The sequence below is a fragment of the Oncorhynchus nerka genome, linkage group LG23 (assembly GCF_034236695.1).
Source record: "Oncorhynchus nerka isolate Pitt River linkage group LG23, Oner_Uvic_2.0, whole genome shotgun sequence".
NCBI classification, from domain to species: domain Eukaryota; kingdom Metazoa; phylum Chordata; class Actinopteri; order Salmoniformes; family Salmonidae; genus Oncorhynchus; species Oncorhynchus nerka.
Genome location: NC_088418.1, coordinates 31,483,777 through 31,504,417, shown reverse-complemented (window position 1 = coordinate 31,504,417; position 20,641 = coordinate 31,483,777). Strand labels below are relative to the sequence as shown.

The following is a 20,641-nucleotide window of genomic DNA, read 5'->3' as shown; positions in this document are numbered from 1 at the left end:
AGATTGAACTCTTTGGCATGAATGTCAAGTGTCACGTCTGGAGGAAACCTGGCACCATCCCTACGGTGAAGCATGGTGGTGGCAGCATCATGCTGTGGGGAAGTTTTTCAGGGGCAAGGACTGGGAGACTAGTGAAGATCGAGGTAAAGATGAACGGAGCAAAGTACAGAGATCCTTGATGAAAACCTGCTTCAGAGCGCTCAGGACCTCAGACTGTGGCGAAGGTTCACCTTCCAACAGGACAAGGACCCTAAGCACACAGCCAAGACAATGCAGGAGGGGCTTCGGGACAAGTCTCTGAATGTCCTTGAGTGGCCCAGCCAGAGCCTGGACTTGAACCCGATCGAACATCTCTGGAGAGACCTGAAAATAGCTGTGCAGCAACACTCACCATCCAACCTGACAGAGCTTTAGAGGATTTGCAGAGAATGGGATAAACTCCCCTAATACAGGTGTGCCAAGCTTGTTTAACTGCGACACAATGTACAGGAAATTGTGTATGGTTTAATATGTTTGTACAATTTGAAAAACGGAATGGATTTAAACTGATTGCTTCAAAATTAGCAGCATCTGGGGGTGTTAACTCTGGATTTGGTAACTGGAAGTGTTCATTGCTGCAACAATGTGCAGTAAATTGTGTACAGACAAAACATTGTTGATCTAATTCTTTGTATCATAACTTGTATATAACAGAACGCTATTTGTGCACATTTCCCACAAATGTCGCTCTAATTATTCATTTACAACGTGTTCAGGATAGGACCTCTATTCTGAAGCGTCCAAAAAAAATCGTAACCCGGAAGTACTTCGTTATTTTTGCTCGCTTCTCAGCGGTCCTTTTGTTGAGGGCTGGGTGCTATCCAGTTGAAGGTGAAACAAATTGAAATATAACTCGGTGAAATCTAAACCGGTATGAAAAGTCGATAATTAAAGCGTTTTGTTCAAATATTCTTCGGGGAAATCCATTAAAGTTTCCCCCCCAACTTCAACTATTGAGGCATTATCTGGCGCAAGGTTAGCGGGCTAACATTAGCTGATTAAACTAGCACACCTAGTTAACAAGCCTGCTACATTTTTTAAAATATTATTTTAAACGGAAAAAATATCACAGGAATATTATGGCAGAAGCCGATAAATTAAACATCGACTCCATCATACAGCGACTTCTGGAAGGTAAGAACAGCTCTTTTTCCCCACTTGTTTTTTTGTGGTGAACTAGCAACTTCACAGGCTAGCTAGCATCAACGACTAAAGCTCACGGTATGCTTCCCAGTCGAAACAGGTCGCGCATATATTATGACGACATTTTGTGACGTTTTTGTTATTTTTGGTGTAAGCGATTTTTTTCTTTTTCGTCTGATCGAACAAATGATTTATATTGTAACGACCCTTGGTTTATAAGCGCGGATATCGACTGCCGCTTGAGCATGCTTTTGGGGCACAGTCGATAGCGCGCTGGACTTTGGGCAAGAAGGTTGAGGGTTCGAGGCCTGCTCCCTGTTTCGTTACAATTCAATAGAAGCCGGGGGCGCTGTTTTGAAGTTACCACGCCCCACCATTGTAAAAAATATTTGGGAAGATATAGTAATGCTTTTGTTAATGTCTACCTTTGTTTTTACCATATTTATTATATTCCAGACACCTTAATGCATACTTACAAATGTTATTTATGTGAGAAACATTTTTTTTTTTTTTATTTCAACATTTTCCTCAAGTATAATTTTAACACATGTACTTTTGTCCTTTGACAAAACATTGAATTAATATATTGTGTATTTATTCTGCTTCTTCTCGGTAGTGCCAATATGGCCGACCGGACATTGGCCTATAGATGGCATATGCACTCCAGGGTTTATATACATTATGTTAGCTTCACATAGTCGGGTTGTGCTAAGAGCAAAACCGAACCTAGTATGCAGACACCTTTTATCTGGCTAGCTGGATAGGTAGTTGGCTAACCCTTGAACATGACTCTCAGTTACGTTACATTACGTATAATTCATTGGACGAAGGTGTCTTCTTTACAGGGGGGTTTTGTATTGAGTCCCAGCGATCATTCTGAACATTAAGACGCATCTCTTGCGGTATGGTTTTGGAAGCATAAGGACCTTCTATTTCATATTAGAGGTCGACCGATTATGATTTTTCAACGCCGATACCGATTATTGGAGGACCCAAAAAAGCTGCTACCGATTTAATCGGCTTGTTTATTTATTTGTAATAATGACAATTACAACAATACTGAATGAACACTTATTTTAACTTAATATAATACATCAATAAAAATCAATTTAGCCTCAAATAAATAATGAAACATGTTACATTTGGTTTAAATAATGCAAAAACAAAGTGTTGGAGAAGAAAGTTAAAGTGCAATATGTGCCAAAAAAAGCTAACATTTAAGTTCCTTGCTCAGAACATGAGAACATATGAAATCTGGTGGTTCCTTTTAACATGAGACATGAGGTTTTAGGTTGTAGTTAATATAGTATTTATAGGACTATTTCTCTCTATACCATTTGTATTTCATTAACCTTTGACTATTGGATGTTCTTATGGGCACTTTAGTATTGCCAGTGTAACGGTATAGCTTCCGTCCCTCTCCTCGCTCCTACCTGGGCTGGAACCAGGAACACATCAACAACAGCCACCCTCGAAGCAGCGTTACCCATGCAGAGCAAGTGGAACAACTACTCCAAGTCTCGAAGCGAGTGACGTTTGAAACGCTATTAGCATGCACCCCGCTACATATCTAGCCATTTCACATCGGTTACACCAGCCTAATCTCGGGAGTTGATAGGCTTGAAGTCATAAACAGCGCAATGCTTGAAGCACAACGAAGAGCTGCTGGCAAAACAAAACGTTTATTATTATCGCATATACCCTGACTCTGCGTGCAATGAACGCAAGAGAAGTGACACAATTTCACCTGGTTAATATTGCCTGCTAACTTGGATTTCTTTTAGCTAAATATGCAGGTTTAAAAATATATACTTCTGTGTATTGATTTAAAGAAAGGCATTGATGTTTATGGTTAGGTACACGTTGGAGCAACGACAGTCCTTTTTCCGTGAATGCGCACCGCATCGATTAATGCAGGACATGCTAGATAACTACACATGGTTGATGATATTACTAGTTTAACTAGTGAATATGATTGATTGTTTTTTATAAGATAAATGTAATGCTAGCTAGCAACTTACCGTTGCTTCTTACTGCATTCACGTAACAGGTAGGCTCCTCGTGTAGTGCAATGAGTGGCACGTGGTTAGAGGGTTGGACTAGTTAACTGTAAGGTTGCAAGATTGAGTCTCCGAGCTGACAAGGTAAATATCTGTCATTCTGCCACTGAACAAGGCAGTTAACCCACCCTTCCTAGGCTATCATTGAAAATAAGAACGTGTTCTTAACTGACTTGCCTAGTTAAATAAAGGTGTAATATAAAACATTTAAATAAAAACGATTGGCCAAATCGGTGTCCAAAAATACCGATTTCCGATTGTTATGAAAACTTGAAATCGGCCCTAATTAACCGGCCATTCCGATTAATCAGTCAACCTCTATTTCATATCAGCAATAATTTTCAGAAAACAAAAGGTTAAATTGATATACGCCTTTTTCTAGGTTAGGGTTATTGCTCCCACACAGCCATATCTTCATGTTAAGCGCTTGTTTATGGAAAACAGACTGAAGACAGACACGACCACCTGTGCTAAATAGCTATCTAGCTTGCTCCGAATACCTTTGTGTGAGCTTAACTTGGGATGTTTAGTCCAGTCGGATGGAGGCACCTATAGCTGTATGGATCTGGGAAAAACTGCTACAGTAAGTGTATTTTATTTGAAGGATTCCTTCTCACTGATGAAAGATAAGGGCCATATGTTTCGAAAGCCGGATAGCAAATGAAGTAAATATTATTACATTTTTTTCCAAACAATACAAAACGGACAACCTACAGACCTACAGTTCTCACCCCTATCCCCAGTACCTGCACTACTCTCCACCACAAATTGCACCATTTTGGTCTTCTCCGTCGCCCACGCTCTTTCAATAATTAGATAATGAATCATATTTTTTTATTTTACCTTTATTTAACTGGGCAAGTCGGTTAAGAACAAATTCTTATTTTCAATGACGTCCTAGGAACAGTGGGTTAACTGCCTGTTCAGGGGCAGAACGACAGATTTGTACCTTGTCAGCTCGGGGGTTTGAACTTGTGACCTTCCGGTTACTAGTCCAACGCTCTAACCACTAGGCGACCCTATGATTTTTCCATTGTCTTAACAATGGAGGTTTGGTTGATTTCCAGTTTAAGTATAATTTATTTCAATATAACTGACGAGAAGAGTATCGTCCAACACATCAGGTACCTTACTGCACCCTCATGACATGTCTTGAAATGTGTAGACAGACAGATTAAAAGTACATTTACATTGTAATACTTCTGACAGCAAACTTTCTAACTCCACCCATACCTTTTGGACTTCATAGCATTCCCAGAAGGCATGGATTATTGAGTCACTGTTAGTTTTACACTTAAGACATGATTCTGTCGTTGTGCTATAATTTGTGAATTTTGTGTCTTGTATAATAAATTCTATACATTTGAACTGGATTAAGCCTACATTTTTGTTAACTGTAATTTTATTAGTTATGTTCCAAAATTCCCCCATCTTGTGCCAATATCAGTTATTTTTAAGTATTGGGTTCACTAGTTTCTTTTTTTCCCTAAGAAGTTGTGGATAGGCTCTCTGCAAGGTTTTGTATATCTTACCTATCATATGAGTATCCTTTTCCGACTCATAGGATTCCCTCAAGATTTTGTCGAGTTGCTTTGATATTCGCGGCTGCTGAAAAGTCAGTTGAAAACAGCTACACAGTTATCTCGCTCCACATGAAGCACAGTGTTGTGTGTGAACAAGTATTCACTTTGTCCTTGTCTCCTGTCCAGTGAAGGGCTCCCGACCTGGCAAAAATGTGCAGCTGACGGAGAACGAGATTCGTGGCCTCTGCCTCAAGTCCCGGGAGATCTTCCTCAGCCAGCCAATACTGCTCGAACTCGAGGCGCCACTCAAGATTTGTGGTGAGGCCAAGTTGTCATTTCTGGGGTTGGGAAACGGGTGCCTCAAATGTTGTTCATCAAAGTAGTAGAACTTTGTTAGTTCCAAGAAGGGAAATTGATTAATCATCATCACCATTAACATCAGCTATACAAAGTGTAAAGACAGGAGATGGCTAAGGAACAGAAGACATGCTCCTTAGCAATAAGGGAAGAAAGTGTAGAAAAGTGAAGTGCTGCCAGCACCATATGTAGACTATGGCAATTAGGAAAACTATTCTCTGTTTACCAACACTCGACAAAGGAATCATTACAATGAACACTGAAAAAAATAATACTAGACCTACTAGCTAATTTAACTGAAGTATTTTGTTGTGGGTGACGGTGCCCAACAGCCTATTTTAGTCCCCTTTCTGTTTTGAACACAAACATCAATACAGTAACAACCTGAACAAACATTTTCCTGTTACTATCTTGTGACCTTACACACCATGGTCAACTCTGCCCACTCACAGGTGACGTCCACGGTCAGTACTACGACCTGCTGAGACTATTTGAGTACGGAGGCTTCCCCCCGGAGAGCAACTACCTGTTCTTGGGGGACTATGTGGACCGAGGAAAGCAGTCATTGGAGACAATCTGCCTGCTGCTGGCCTACAAGGTCAAATACCCAGAGAACTTCTTTCTGCTGAGGGGCAACCACGAGTGTGCCTCCATCAACAGAATATACGGCTTCTACGATGAGTGTGAGTTGTTGGGGCTTGGACAGATGCATAACACATACAGACATGGAAAAAAACACGATAGAGCACCTGCATCCACATGAGGCTTCATAAATGAGCATAACAGTCATGGGCACACACACACAGTAAATGCATATAAAAAATTAATTTGAGTACACAAGGATAATTGTAAGCACTACAGCATGAGCGGTATTCTGACTTCTCCATCAGGCTTGGGTGGTATACCGTATTTGGAAATAGCCACGGCGTGTTTTTATTTTATTTTTTGTACCGTTGAAGCTATTTATTTGAAGTTTTTCCATAAATGTTTATATTTGTAGCTACTTTTTAAGGAAATACCTGCAGTCAACTTTGCAATGCGTTAGGGGATAAAGCAGATCGCTTTCGTCATTTCACCAGTAACATTAACTTATATTATGAACAGTTGAGCCAGTCACATGTTTGTAAATACAGTGGTTCTTTCTTTAAAAGTTGCAAGTTTATGCTTTGACCGTTTGTGGTAGATGGTGGCATTCTGTCATTGCACACTATCACAAGGGGAGTTAGAACGCTGAACTATCGGTAGTCTAAACTGTGGTAATTAATGGAGGCGTTTTCAGTCTGAGTCTCTCCTCTGCCGCTAGAGTCCTGTATCAGGTGGTCCTGGAGTTAAGAGAGAACTTGGGTAAATACAATGGGGGAATTTCACTTGACATGTGGACTGGTGATTTTCCAGAAAATAGGCACGGTGTTCTTTTGGTTTCTCTCCCTCTTAAAAACAGAAATAAATCATTCTAAATAACAAACTGGGTTTATTTACAAATTAGTAAGAATGTCTCACCCCATGTTCAAGAAATGCCGTAAACTTCATAGAAACATGTCAAACGACGTTTATATTCCTTCCTCAGGTTGTTTTTTAGCCTAAATGATCTATAATACTTTGACCGGACAATAACGTCGTCAATATAAAAGGTAAACAAGAAATGCACATGCGCCTGAAAAAGCTCTGCGACACGTTAGGATCCACTAGTTCAGACTGGTCTTACCCCCTCATTTATAAGAATACAAGCCTCTAACGATTTCTAAAGACTGTTGACATCTAGTGGAAGGCATAGGGACTGCAAATGGAGTCTTAAGTCAATGGATACTGTAATGGCATTGAATAGAAAACTACAAAACCACAAAAAAAACTACTTCCTGAATAGATTTTTCTCTGGGTTTTGCCTGCTAAATCAGTTCTGTTACACTCAGACACTATTTTAACAGTTTTGGAAACTTTAGAGTGTTTTCTATCCAAATTAAATCTATGCATATCATATCTTCTGGGCCCGAGTAGCAGGCTGTTTAATTTGGGCATGCTTTTCATCCAAAATTCCAAATGCTGCCCTCTACCCTAGAGAGGTTAAAGACCAAAATTGGTTAAAGACAATTGTAATAAATGTAAATGTCTCTTGTGCATGTCGTTTTCCTTTCATAATGCATCCTTATTTACAAAGCTATTACTTTTATTAACCCTGCATTATAATTATATAAAAGCCCCTTTTGGCAAATCTGGCCTGTGAGAATATCTAACGAAAAATTCCCCTTTGTATATTAATTTAGAATCCTCTAAATGCAAAAAAGATGAGAGAGGCCTTATTTTTTTATAATGTTTATTATTTTACAATAAAAAATCCAATAAAAAAGACAGCAATACTAACAATGACATTCATTGTACTGTTTAATGGGATGGCCAATTTGGAGGACAAAGCAAAACTTAACTCACACATACACAAAACAAAATCCTATTAGGTGGTACATGTATAAGAAGACAGCATATAGTCATTACAAGCAGTGTAGTTAAGCCAAAAATAAATATTGAGTGGAGTACAGCACAGAGTAGCAGCAGATCGTCAACCCAGTTATGAAGCGGGACTAGACCATTTATCCAGTATCGGCTGCCATATTTTGTAAAACATTGGACTTCTATTGGAGGTATTGTATCGAATCTTTTCCATATGTATTACATTCCCTAAATCCCATAACCACAGTACAGTCTCCAGTTTCCAAAATTGCAATATGAGCCTTTTGGCTAATAGAGTACAAAGAGAGACAGCTTTCCCTTCGTGGTTATTCCCATCAACTGTACCTAACAGAGCGGTCAATGGGTCTGGGGCTAGAACTCTATCAAAGGCTCTAGATAAGTAATCAAAATTGAGAGCCCAGTAAACATGTAACTTAGGACATGTCCAGAATAAGTGGGTCAACATCATAGGTACATTTCACCTATGACAGACAAAACGAGGTGAAAAAAATCAGAAATCACATTGTAGGATTTTTAATGAATTTAATTTGCAAATTATGGTGGAAAATAAGTATTTGGTCAATAACAAAAGTTTATCTCAATGCTTTGTCATTGCCAACAAAGGGTATATAACAGAGGTCAAATGTTTTCTGTAAGTCTTCACAAGGTTTTCACACACTGTTGCAGATATTTTGGCCCATTCCTCCATGCAGATCTCCTCTAGAGCAGTGACGTTTTGGGGCTGTTGCTGGGGAACACGGACTTTCAACTCACTCCGAAGATTTTCTATGGGGTTGAGATCTGGAGACTGGCTAGGTCACTCCAGGACCTTGAAATGCTTCTTACGAAGCCACTCCTTCGTTGCCCGGGCGGTGTGTTTGGGATCATTGTCATGCTGAAAGACCCAGCCATGTTTCATCTTCAATGCCCTTGCTGATGGAAGGAGGTTTTCACTCAAAATCTCACGATACATGGCCCCATTCATTCTTTCCTTTACACAGATCAGTCGTCCTGGTCCCTTTGCAGAAAAACAGCCCCAAAGCATGATGTTTCCCCATGCTTCACAGTAGGTATGCTGTTCTTTGGATGCAACTCAGCATTCTTTGTCCTCCAAACACGACGAGTTGAGTTTTTACCAAAAAGTTATATTTTGGTTTCATCTGACCATATGACATTCTCCCAATCTTCTTCTGGATCATCCAAATGTTCTCTAGCAAACTTGGACCTGGACATGTACTGGCTTAAGCAGGGGGACACGTCTGGCACTGCAGGCTTTGAGTCCCTGGCGGCGTAGTGTGTTACTGATGGTAAGCTTTGTTACTTTGGTCCCAGCTCTCTGCAGGTCATTCACTAGGTCCCCCCGTGTGGTTCTGGGATTTTTGCTCACCGTTCTTGTGATCATTTTGACCCCACGGGGTGAGATCTTGCGTGGAGCCCCAGATCGAGGGAGATCATCAGTGGTCTTGTATGTCTTCCATTTCCTAATAATTGCTCCCACAGTTGATTTCTTCAAACCAAGCTGCTTACCTATTGCAGATTCAGTCTTCCCAGCCTGGTGCAGGTCTACAATTTTGTTTTTGGTGTCCTTTGACAGCTCTTTGGTCTTGGCCATAGTGGAGTTTGGAGTGTGACTGTTTGAGGTTGTGGACAGGTGTCTTTTATACTGATAACAAGTTCAAACAGGTGCCATTAATACAGGTTACGAGTGGAGGACAGAGGCGCCTCTTAAAGAAGTTACATGTCTGTGAGAGCCAGAAATCTTGCTTGTTTGTACGTAGGTCACCAAATACTTTTTTTCCATCATAATTTGCAAATAAATTCATTAAAAATCCTACAATATGATTTTCTGGATTTTTTTTCTCATTTTGTCTGTCTTAGTTGAAGTGTACCTATGATGAAAATTGCAGGCCTCTCTCATCTTTTTAAGTGGGAGAACTTGCACAATTGGTGGCTGACTAAATACTTGTTCCCCACTGTATACTGTAGGCCTACCTTAGATGACACGAGTCTCGCAAGTGTTGAGTAATGTGCAGTTAAAAGTGTTGGTCTTTTATTTATTTTTATTTAACCTTAATTTTACTACATAAATGTCTACTTACTCTGCTGGCATGTTGAACCAGTGTGTGTATGCTCTCATTTGCAATGCAAACCGAAACAAATTACTATGAGAATGAATGGAAGAGGGAAAAAGTAAGCAACTTCTGTCGGCCATGGAGGCCTTTTGAAAACATGTTTTCACAAGGGCTATTAGCAGGACAATAGACACAATGTGGTCCCAAAAAAACCTCTCTGACATAGGGTCCAGCATATCTATTAATGATGTCATTGAATGTCTCACCAGCTTTGATCCATGCCTTGGCCGGCACTACGCAAAGTTCTTTGTCAAATGAATCATTGGGTCAACTACAGAACAGTACAAAACAAGAGAACAAACACATGGTTAATGTTAAATAAATATAAAACATAAAAATGTCTTACAAAAGAGCCTTTCCATATGTCCACTCAAGTTTCTTCAACGGTCTTCTGACTGTGATTAGAGTGATGCTTTTGCCAATCGCTCATCATCTTCAACCATCAGTGAGTCCATCCCCAGCTAGCACACTGGATCTGGGCCAATTCCGGCTGAGAGTCAGGGCACTCAGCTGAGAGTCAGAAGTCATGTGGTACGAGTCTGGCAGTATTACTTACTTACTTACTTATGCGAAGATTGAGCTAAGGCCGATTCCGGTGTGAGTTATCTGGCCCAAATGTGTTAGTTGGTGCTTGGGCCGATTGTGGCTACTCTCTGGCATATGATTACATGGGCTGCTTTATATAATTATAATTTATTTTTCTGTGATCATAAAATAAACATTTTAAATTAAATTGTTTAATAGTCCTGTTTAAGTAGTATTTTAGTATTTTGATACTTTGTCCAAGGCAATTGATCAACACAACATTTTGTGGATGGGGCCTCCTGTGTGGCGCAGCAGTCTAAGACACTGCATCGCAGTGCAATCTGTGTTGCTACAAATGCTGGTTCGATACCCGTGCTGGCTGTGACCGGGAGACCCATGAGACGACGCACAATAGGCCCAGTGTTGTCTGGGTTAGGGGAGGGTTTGGCCGGCTGGGATGTCCATGTCCCATCGCGCTGTAGCGACTCCTGTGGCACGCCAGACATGTGCACTCTGATACGGTCACCAGGTGGACATGTTTCCTCTGACACATTGGTGTGGCTGGCTTCTGGGTTAAGCGTGCATTGTGTCAAGAAGCAGTGCTGCTTGGCGGGGTTGTGTTTCGTGGACGCACGGCTCGCGACCTTCGCCTCTCCTGAATGACAGAAATATTGGAATAAAGTAGGCTAGTGAAGGCAACACATTGTTGCTTACTGGAACACCCAAAGTCATCCAATTGTTATAATAGTATTTGAAGCAATAGCTTAGCATGTGGTCAACTATTTCAGCTGCGTTTCGCGCTGCTCTGAGACAAACAAGATTACTTAATAAACATATACATTTTTAAACGGTATTTTATCAAATTCAATGATTTGTCCTATTGTAAAGTGTAGCCTAAAGGCCAAAATGGGTGAACTTGCAATGTATTCGATGCTTAATTACTCTAAAACCACACTTGTGGAAAAACAAAATGCCTCCAGCTGTCCATCCCTACTGTAAATATAAACAGAATATCTATCTAAGGGGCTTTTATATAATTATAATGCAGGGTGCTTTAATAATGATGATGATGATAATCATTGTTGGATAACAGATCACGATATTAAAAACTTTCACATGCATTCATGAATTACATCTCTTTAGCCGACATGTTGCAGTTCATCTGATGAAGGTGCCCATGGGCCTATTTATATAATGAATATGAAATCGGAGGGAAGGAATTATAAAATAATAAAGCATTAGACCTCTCACTAATGGTGTCAGTCATACAAAAGTTATACTTAAATCCGAACTGGTTGGAGATTATGAAAGTACATGGCCATAAAGGCCAGATCATTTTTCGAGCTGTTCAAACATTCATAAATAACCAGCAGGGTTAAATAATATAAACAGTGGTTATAGAGGGTGCAACCGGTCAGGCTTTTCATAGCCGAGCATTCAGAGGTTGAGAGAGGTTGACTGACTGACTGCATATGGACAGGGGTCGCGTTTTATATTGAAAGTCAAGTGTTTTTTACACACGTAAATGAGCTTACAATGAAAAATCAAGGTATTTTTTTGCACATGCTGTATATGGATTTTTTTCTACTGTATTATTGATTGTATGTTTGTTTATTCCATGTGTTACTCTGTTGTATGTGTCGAACTGCTTTGCTTTCTTGGCCAGGTCGCAGTTGCAAATGAGAACTTGTTCTCAACTAGCCTACCTGGTTAAATAAAGGTGGGGGGGGGACATTATTATAGAAAGAATGTAGCCAGCTACCTTTCCTAGTTTTTTGCTTAAAGTTAATCTTGCATTTTACTGGAGAAAAGTAGACTGGCTACACCAAAAAAAAGTAGCTACACATCAGTCAGAGTGCTGTTTACTGATAGAACGCTCGTTCGTGAATACTCATCCGAGTAGAGAAGGGCAACTAAAGGACAGAATTGATGCAGAGCAGAAATTACAATAATAAGCATTTTAGATCTGCGTTTACAAAAAGCCGCAAAATATTTCTTATTTGATATTTTTTCCTATGTGGAAAACAAAGAATTCTGTGTTAACGCTACACCTAAGTTTAACTTGCTAGTTATCTAAGTGGCTGAATTAATAAGATGACAAAGCATCATATTGTATTAGCTTTTGGCCGTGTTTGAGAAGTCAAAGCCCTTTGGATGAGTTATCTGTGCAGCTGCCACTGCTCTCTTGATTTTCCTTGTGTTTTTTCTCAGCCCGTGGCCTCCTCCCCCATCTTCTCCAAGTAGAGCAGTCAGGCCCATTGCCCTAGCGACTCCACACAGACACAGTGTGTACACATGCTGCTCCAGAGCCAGTACTGTACTGTTCTTCCTCCAGATAAGCATGCGTCAAAAATGTGTTTGCACAATGTCTCTCGTTCACATTCGCTTGTAAAGTTCCAAACTCACCAAAAATGACATTAGGTAGCACCTACCTAATATATGTATAACTTTGTGAGCTGGATGGCCTGTCTTTGCCATAATGACTTTAATTCAACATGACTGCTCAAATAAAACATTATTAAATAAAAGTTGCGCAAACGAGCTGAACTCTTGAGTTTTTGTGAGGAACTTTTGAAATTTTTTTAAAAGTTCGACCAACAATTGATTGGTTGCTTACAGAGCATGTATTATGCGAAGCGCAAAATAAGAATGCAATAAATTATGTGAGTGATTTTCGGGACAAAGCAAAGACCAGGTTAATTAGCTTTGAAGATCAGGGTTCAGTTTTGACGGGTGGAACACATTACAAAACGTTCAGATAGAATTGCATTTTGTATAACAGAAATAATTTTATGTCATGAAGAATTGGGCATCGTCATCTCTATTCATTACGTTGCAATTCCCAACATTCTGAACTGTTCATTTTACTGAATACGCCCTAGATTAATTTAGATATTGCCCCTTGTAGGTAAGAGGCGGTACAATATCAAGCTGTGGAAGACCTTCACCGACTGCTTCAACTGCCTGCCTGTGGCGGCCATTGTCGACGAGAAGATATTTTGTTGTCATGGAGGTATGAAGTTGTAGTATTTATCAAATGGCTCCTCTGCACACATTTCCGGTTTATTTTGAAATACCCTTGTGTCCTTGTCATAATGTGCCATGTGAACTCCCATTGCAACTGTAGAGTATCAACTGCTTAGAAAGAGTGAAAGGAAAAACTCAGCTGAGAGAGAAAAATGACATATTTTGGATAGGGCCAGGCTTGGGATGTTGGCTGTAGTTTTTGTCATTCAGACCATGACCGATGAGCTTTAGGCAGACTGAGAAATGGACATCACCGAGATTAGTTCCATTATCGTAAAGGGTATTCTTTTTAATGATCTTTTAGGTGGTTGTAATTGAAAAGCCATATTAAAAAAATATATTATACAAGCTTTACACCCAAGCTATCTCTCGTGCGACAGTCTATACCTCATAACATTTTTTTTTAAATCCTCCCATCCCCCAGGCCTGTCCCCTGATCTCCAGTCTATGGAGCAGGTGCGGCGGGTGATGCGGCCCACGGACGTGCCTGACCAGGGCCTGCTTTGCGACCTGCTGTGGGCAGACCCGGACAAGGATGTGCTGGGCTGGGGAGAGAATGACCGTGGCGTCTCCTTCACCTTTGGCGCCGACGTGGTCACCAAGTTCCTCCACAAGCACGACATGGACCTCATCTGCAGGGCCCACCAGGTCAGTGACTACCGAGGGGGTTTAGGGAGCAGAAAGATCCCGGGCAGGTATACTGTTTTTATTTAACCTTTATTTATACAGGTAAGTCAATTAAGAACAGCTTCTTATTTGATGACTTGTTAGAATGCCAGCAGCATGCCAGCAGCATACCACCCTGCATCCAACTGCTGGCTTGTTTCTGAAGCTAAGCAGGGTTGGTCCTGGTTGGTCTCTGGATGGGAGACCAGATGCTGCTGGAAGTGGTGATGGAGGGCCAGTAGGAGGCACCCTTTCCTCTGGTCTAAAACAATATATCCCAATGCCCCAGGGCAGTGATTGGGGACATTGCCCTGTGTAGGGTGTCGTCTTTCGGAAGGGACGTTAAACAGGTGTCCTGACTCTCTGGGGTCACTAAAGATCCCATGGCACTTGTCGTAAGAGTAGGGGTGTTAACCCCGGGGTCCTGGCAAAATTTCAAATCTGTCCCTCATACCATCACGGTCACCTAATCATCCCTAGTTTACAATTGGCTCATTCATCTCCTCTCCTCTGTAACTATTTCCCAGGTCGCTGCTGTAAATGAGAATGTGTTTCCAGTCAACTTACCTGGTAAAATAAGAGTTAAAAAAGACTTGGAAAAATGCGTCCTTAAATTAAGATTACCGTAAGTCATTTTAGAAGCTTGCCGTATTCATTACTTACCAACAGCTGCAATTCCCAATAAAAAAACACGTTTTAATTTTTATTTTCATTGCTAAGTCTAACACTATCATGAATCCTAGTCAAAGATTTGTAGTTCAGAGTGAAGTATTTATTTTGTTTCATAGCGCTAGTTTCTCACCCTGGCTTTAGCCGCTGGGGGAGCAGGCCTGCCCAGGCAAGTCCAGGGGGGTAGCCCAGCAACACATGCCTTGAAAGGGAGGCAACCTCAGTGCAACAAATTCCCATGATTCTATGCTAGATTAGGACCGATCAATTAGTGTGACAGCTAAAATAGCTTAGAAAAAATACGATTTCAGCTAATAGCGAGAAATATCTAACAAAATAACTACATTATGCATTCACTGATCATATCATAAACTCTTTACTTATAATTACTGTTGCACGGTATACCAGTACCACGGTAATATTACAGTACCAAAACATCATGATGCTTATGATACTAATATTTTAGAATACCGTAGTGCTGTTTCTAAAAAATACTACCAAATTTGTCGCTCTAAAGAACCAGCTGGCGCCTGTTATAAAATGTTTATAAAGTAAATTTTATTTGTTAATTTCAGTTTAAGGAGTTTCTAGCTCAAACAGTAAAAAAAATATGATACATATTACTAAAGTTACCTTTTTTCTTCCAGCGCGATTTCGCACGCATTTGATATCATTTCGCAAACCATGTCACTGGCCGTTTGAAACTAATCCCGTGTTGCTAATTATAGGTTTGTTCACAAATGTTGTTCAGTCATGTTACCTAGACTGCTAACAACCTTCTAACATTTGATTGGCACAGGAAGAAAGGGAAATGGTCTGCTACTCATGAGATTCAAAGCTAGGATTCATATAGGCCTAATGTAAGCCTAAACTACAGTTGAAGTCAGATGTTTACATGCACCTTAGCCAAATACATTTTAAACTCAATTTTTCACCACTCCTGACATTTAATCCTAGTAAAAATTGCCTGTCTTAGGTAGGTTAGGATCATCACTTTATTTTAAGAATGTGAAATGTCAGAATAATAGTAGAGAGAATTATTGACTTATTTAATCACATTCCCAGTGGGTCAGAAGTTTACATGCACTCAATTAGTATTTGGTAGCATTGCCTTTAAATTGTTTAACTTGGGTGAAACGTTTCGGGTAGCCTTCCACAAGCTTCCCACAATAAGTTGGGTGAATTTTGGCACGTTCCTCTCGACAGAGCTGGTGAAACCGAGTCAGGTTGTTAGGCCTCCTTGCTCGCACACACTCTTTTTCAGTTCTGCCCACACATTTTCTATTGGATTGAGGTCAGGGCTTTGTGATGGCCACTCCAATACCTTGACTTTGTTGTCCTTAAGCCATTTTGCCACAACTTTGGAAGTATGCGTGGGGTCATTGTCCATTTGGAAGACCCATTTGTGACCAAGCTTTAACGTCCTGACTGATGTCTTGAGATGTTGCTTCAATATATCCCCATTTTCCTTTCTCATGATGTCATCTATTTTGTGAATAGCCTCAGTCCCTCCTGCAGCAAAGCACCCCCACAGCATGATGCTGCCACCCCGTGCTTCACGGTTGGGATGGTGTTCTTTGGCTTGCAAGCTTCCCCCTTTTCCTCCAAACATAACGATGGTCATAATGGCCAAATTTTTGTTTGATCAGACCAGAGGACATTTCTCCATAAAGTACCATCTTTGTCCCCATGTGCAGTTGCAAACTGTAGTCTGGCTTTTTTTATGGTGGTTTTGGAGCAGTGGCTTTCTCCTTGCTGAGCAGCCTTTCAGGTTATGCCGATATAGGACTTGTTTCTACCGTGGATATAGATACTTTTGTACCTGTTTCCTCCAGCATCTTCACAATGTCCTTTGCTGTTGTTCTGGGATTGATTTGCACTTTTCGCACTGAAGTATGTTCATCTCTAGGAGACAGAACTAGTATCCTTCCAGATGGCTGCGTGGTCCTATGGTGTTTATACTATTGTTTGTACAGATGAAAGTGGTACCTTCAGGCGTTTGGAAATTGAACCAGACTTGTGAAGGTCTGGAAAAATTACTTGTGTCATGCACAAAGTAGATGTCCTTAACCGACTTGCCAAAACTATAGTTTGTTAACAAGAAATTTGTGGAGTGGTTGAAAAACAAGTTTTAATGACTCCAACCTAAGTGTATGTAAACTTCTGACTTCAACTGTGTATACAAAATCTATTTCTGCTTCTCCTTTAGATTCTGTTTGGTGCCTAATGTTTTTAAAGTTGGGTGCAGTGTGTGTATATGTTTGTGGGAGAGAGTGATGTGTCTGTTTATGAGGCATAAAGATCATTATGCATGTACAGTATATTCCTTCCTCCCATTCTTCCAGCCAAATCACAGGTAGGCTTTGCGAATATGAACAAATCAAACATTCTACGCACTAATAAAGTGAACAGTGTGAAGTCAATATGTGTTGTATTGAGTAGAAGTGGGAATATCAATGAGTTATTTTGCGCAGCACATCTGCATAACGGTTAGAAAACGGGCACAAGCATTCAGAGCGAACATGGCGCTAGTCCACTCTGAATTCCCCGATTACCCCCCGTGGTATTGTGATACTTGGCCTGTTTTGTGACGCCACATATATTGGAAATGTGGGTGGGTACATTTGTGGATGAAAATCCTACTTGCTCCACCTTTAATCTTTTGTCTCTAGTGATAAGTATTTGGTTGTATGTTTTAGAGGTCGACCGATTATGATTTTTCAACACCGATGCCGATTATTGGAGGACCTAAAAAGCCGATACCGATTAATCAGGCGTTTTTTAAAATGTGTATATATTTTTTTTAATTTTATTTGTGTACATATTTTTTTGTGTGTGTGTGTGTATATACATTTTTATTTATTTTTATTTTTAAAAATGACAATTACAACACTACTGAATGAACAATGACCACTTTTATTTTAATATAATACATAAAATCTATTTAGTCTCAAATAAATAATGAAACATGCTCAATTTGGTTTAAATAATGCAAAAACGGTGTTGGAGGAGAAAGTAAGTGCAATATGTGCCCTGTAAAAAAGCTCATGTTTAAGTTCCTTGCTCAGAACATGTGAAAGCTGGTGGTTCAATATTCCCAGTAAAGAAATATTAGGTTGCAGTTATTATAGGAATTATGACGCGTCAACTATTTTTCTCTATACCATTTGTATTTTATTTTTCATTTGACTATTTATGTTCTAATAGGCACTTCAGTATTGCCAGCCTAATCTCAGGAGTTGATAGGCTTGAAGTCAATAACAGCGCTATGATAAAGCATTGCTAAGAGCTGCTGGCAAACGCAGTAAAGTTTGAATTAATGCTTACGAGCCTGCTGCTGCCTACCACCGCTCAGACTGCTCTATCAAATATCAAATCATAGACTTAATTATAATATAATAAACACATAAATACGAGCCTTTGGTCATTGTGGTCAAATCCGGAAACTATAATTTCGAAAACAAAACGTTTATTCTTTCAGTGAAATAAGGAACTGTTCCGTATTTCGGGTGGCATCCCTTAAGTCTAAATATTGCTGTTACATTGTACAACCTTCAATGTTTTGTCAGAATTATGTAAAATTCTGGCATATACACTGACTCTGCTTGCAATGAATACAAGAGAAGTGACAGAATTTCCCTAGTTAATATTGCCTGCTAACATGAATTTCTTAACTAAATATGCAGGTTTAAAATATATATACTTCTGTGTATTGATTTTAAGAAAGTCAAGATGTTTATGGTTAGGTACATTTGTGCAACGATTGTGCTTTTTTTCGCGAATGTGCCTTTGTTAAATCATCACCCGTTTGGCGAAGTAGGCTGTGATTCGATGATAATTTATCAGGCACCTCATTGATTATATGCAACGCAGGACAAGCTAGTTAACTACACATAGTTGACGATATTACTAGGTTAAGTAGTGATTATGTGAAAATTGATTGTTTTTTATAAGATCAGTTTAATGCTAGCTAGCAACTTACCTTGGATCCTTGCTGCGCTTGCGTAACAGGTGGTCAGCAGTTTCCTCGTGGAATGCAATGTAATCGGCCATAAGCTGCGTCCAAAAATGCCGATTACCGTTTGTTGTGAAAACTTGAAATTGGCCCTAATTAATCGGCCATGCCAATTAATCGGTCGACCTCTAGTATGTTTGGTTAAAGGTGTGGATCTTATCTTACACCTTTAACACAACTACCCGGCCCGGCCTTTACTACCCGGTCCGGCCTTAAACCAGTTTAGTGGTTTTGTTTGTGATATGAATCAATTACTTCCCAATTACTTCCCACTAGTACAGGCTCTGTGGTTTGAAAGTTAATAAGCCTAGAATGCCTTGCACACTTGTCCACAGTGTTACATAGCTAAGGAAGGACAAAGCTACCTTGGTTCCTTAAAATCACAACAATCCCTGTTAACCCATTCCAAACTGGGGTTGGTTTTGCAATGGAAAACAAAAACTAGCATTTATTGGTCAATTTCAGATTGTACCTCATTTCACTCCATTTCATACCGTTTCGTGCCTACTGAACACAGCCCTACTTCGTTCCTCAGGTGGTTGAGGATGGCTACGAGTTCTTTGCGAAGAGGCAGCTAGTGACACTGTTCTCGGCCCCCAACTACTGCGGCGAGTTTGACAACGCCGGAGCCATGATGAGCGTGGACGAGACCCTCATGTGCTCCTTCCAGGTAAAGGGATATCACTAACTTTCTAATCTTGAAGTTTTAGTATTGTGTTGAGGACGTTGTCTGCATGTCCTTTGTTTTGTCTGTAATGGTACCTGTCTGTATTAGCTGGTGTAAACAGATTTCCCCTTTTTGGGATCAATATAGTACTATTTTAAAACTGCACTAATATTTTTATAGTGTTATATAGTTAGCATGTATTATAGGGTTTTCTTGATTTTGAATGCAAGTCTCTTATTTGTTTGTTCTCAAACCTTCCCAGATCCTGAAGCCTGCAGACAAGAAGCTGTTCTATGGGGGTGGAGGGGGCATGGGCTCCGGACGTCCTGTCACCCCCCCCAGGAAAGCCAAGAAGTGAAATGACTCGCCCCTCCCTCAGCCTCCACCTGCACTCCCACCATGTTTGCCCTCTCTACCTCTCTTTCCTCTCTTTCACCAAACAGCCAGAAATCAAACCAGTACCCAGGGCTTTTTCCTTTTTTTATCGTAAGAAAAACATGTAATGCTATGAATTGTCTATGAGTGGGTGTTTGAGAGAACGAGACATGGAATGCGTGTGTTTCCGTCTGCAAGCGAGCATTAAAAAGTGTGTGCGTGTGTGTGCATTATGTGCGAAAATTTGAGAGATTTGTACTATCCCCTTCTCTTACCACTTTGCCCCATTGAAAGGATGGAACCACAGTGTCGTTCTGTACAGTAATTGTGACTGAAAAAAGCTGGGTTCGGGAGACAGCTGACCTGATGAATTTAGCAGCAAACTCGTGCAAACAGATGGTGTGTTTGTGCAAAGGGGGATTAGTTTGTTTTTTCCCTGTCCCCTGTACTGTAAAATTTCAAACAGATGTGTATGTGCCGTGTGACTACTCCCGCTTCAAGAAAGACATTTGAATATCCTCGAGCAGGAGAGGTTAAATGTGTCAATTGTCTCAAAGGAAAGCAAGCATGCCCTCCACTCGCACACACATACAATGACCCTTTTCACAGATTCATACGAGCCAGAGCTGTAAAAACCACACAATTTAGGTTTGTACAGATTTGATTACTTGAAAGAGATTTTTTGTGAATTCGTTTTGTAGTCTCATCAAGTTGACCAATAAAGCAAGAATCTGAATGAAGTTCTTCATTCATTGCTTGTCTTATCTTTGCTAACCACTGCAGTTTGTTGTCATAATAAAAGTAATGATACCCTTATCCCCCTCTTTTTTTGTACTGTGGCTTTCTGGCTCTGTTTCAAGTCCCTTCTGGGGGCTTCATAATTTAAATCCCATTTCTTAATCCTCATTCTATACCAACCTAAATTGATTTTGAAACTGACAAGGACTAGTGCTTTTGTTATGAAATCCAGTTTAGTTATATATAATTTTTTTTAAGAACTC

The 20,641-nt window shown here is 40.2% G+C and overlaps 1 protein-coding gene across 1 annotated transcript; it reads left to right on the top strand.

Moving 5' to 3' along the window:
• Nucleotides 1-839: 839 nt before the first annotated feature.
• ppp1cab (protein phosphatase 1, catalytic subunit, alpha isozyme b) lies at nucleotides 840-20,456 on the top strand. Its single transcript, XM_029629728.2, has 7 exons — nucleotides 840-1,173; nucleotides 4,952-5,083; nucleotides 5,575-5,805; nucleotides 13,130-13,234; nucleotides 13,673-13,896; nucleotides 19,134-19,268; nucleotides 19,528-20,456. Exons 1-7 carry the CDS (start codon nucleotides 1,119-1,121, stop codon nucleotides 19,621-19,623), a joined length of 978 nt encoding a protein of 325 aa, XP_029485588.1. The 5' UTR covers nucleotides 840-1,118; the 3' UTR covers nucleotides 19,624-20,456.
• The last annotated feature ends 185 nt before the right edge of the window (nucleotides 20,457-20,641 follow it).

Coding starts and splice junctions, on each gene's coding strand:
- ppp1cab (XM_029629728.2), top strand. CDS start 1,119: ATGGCAGAAGCCGATAAATTAAACATCGACTCCATCATACAGCGACTT. Junction 5,806..13,129: donor ATACGGCTTCTACGATGAGT/GTGAGTTGTTGG, acceptor TGCCCCTTGTAG/GTAAGAGGCGGTACAATATC. Junction 13,235..13,672: donor GATATTTTGTTGTCATGGAG/GTATGAAGTTGT, acceptor CCCATCCCCCAG/GCCTGTCCCCTGATCTCCAG.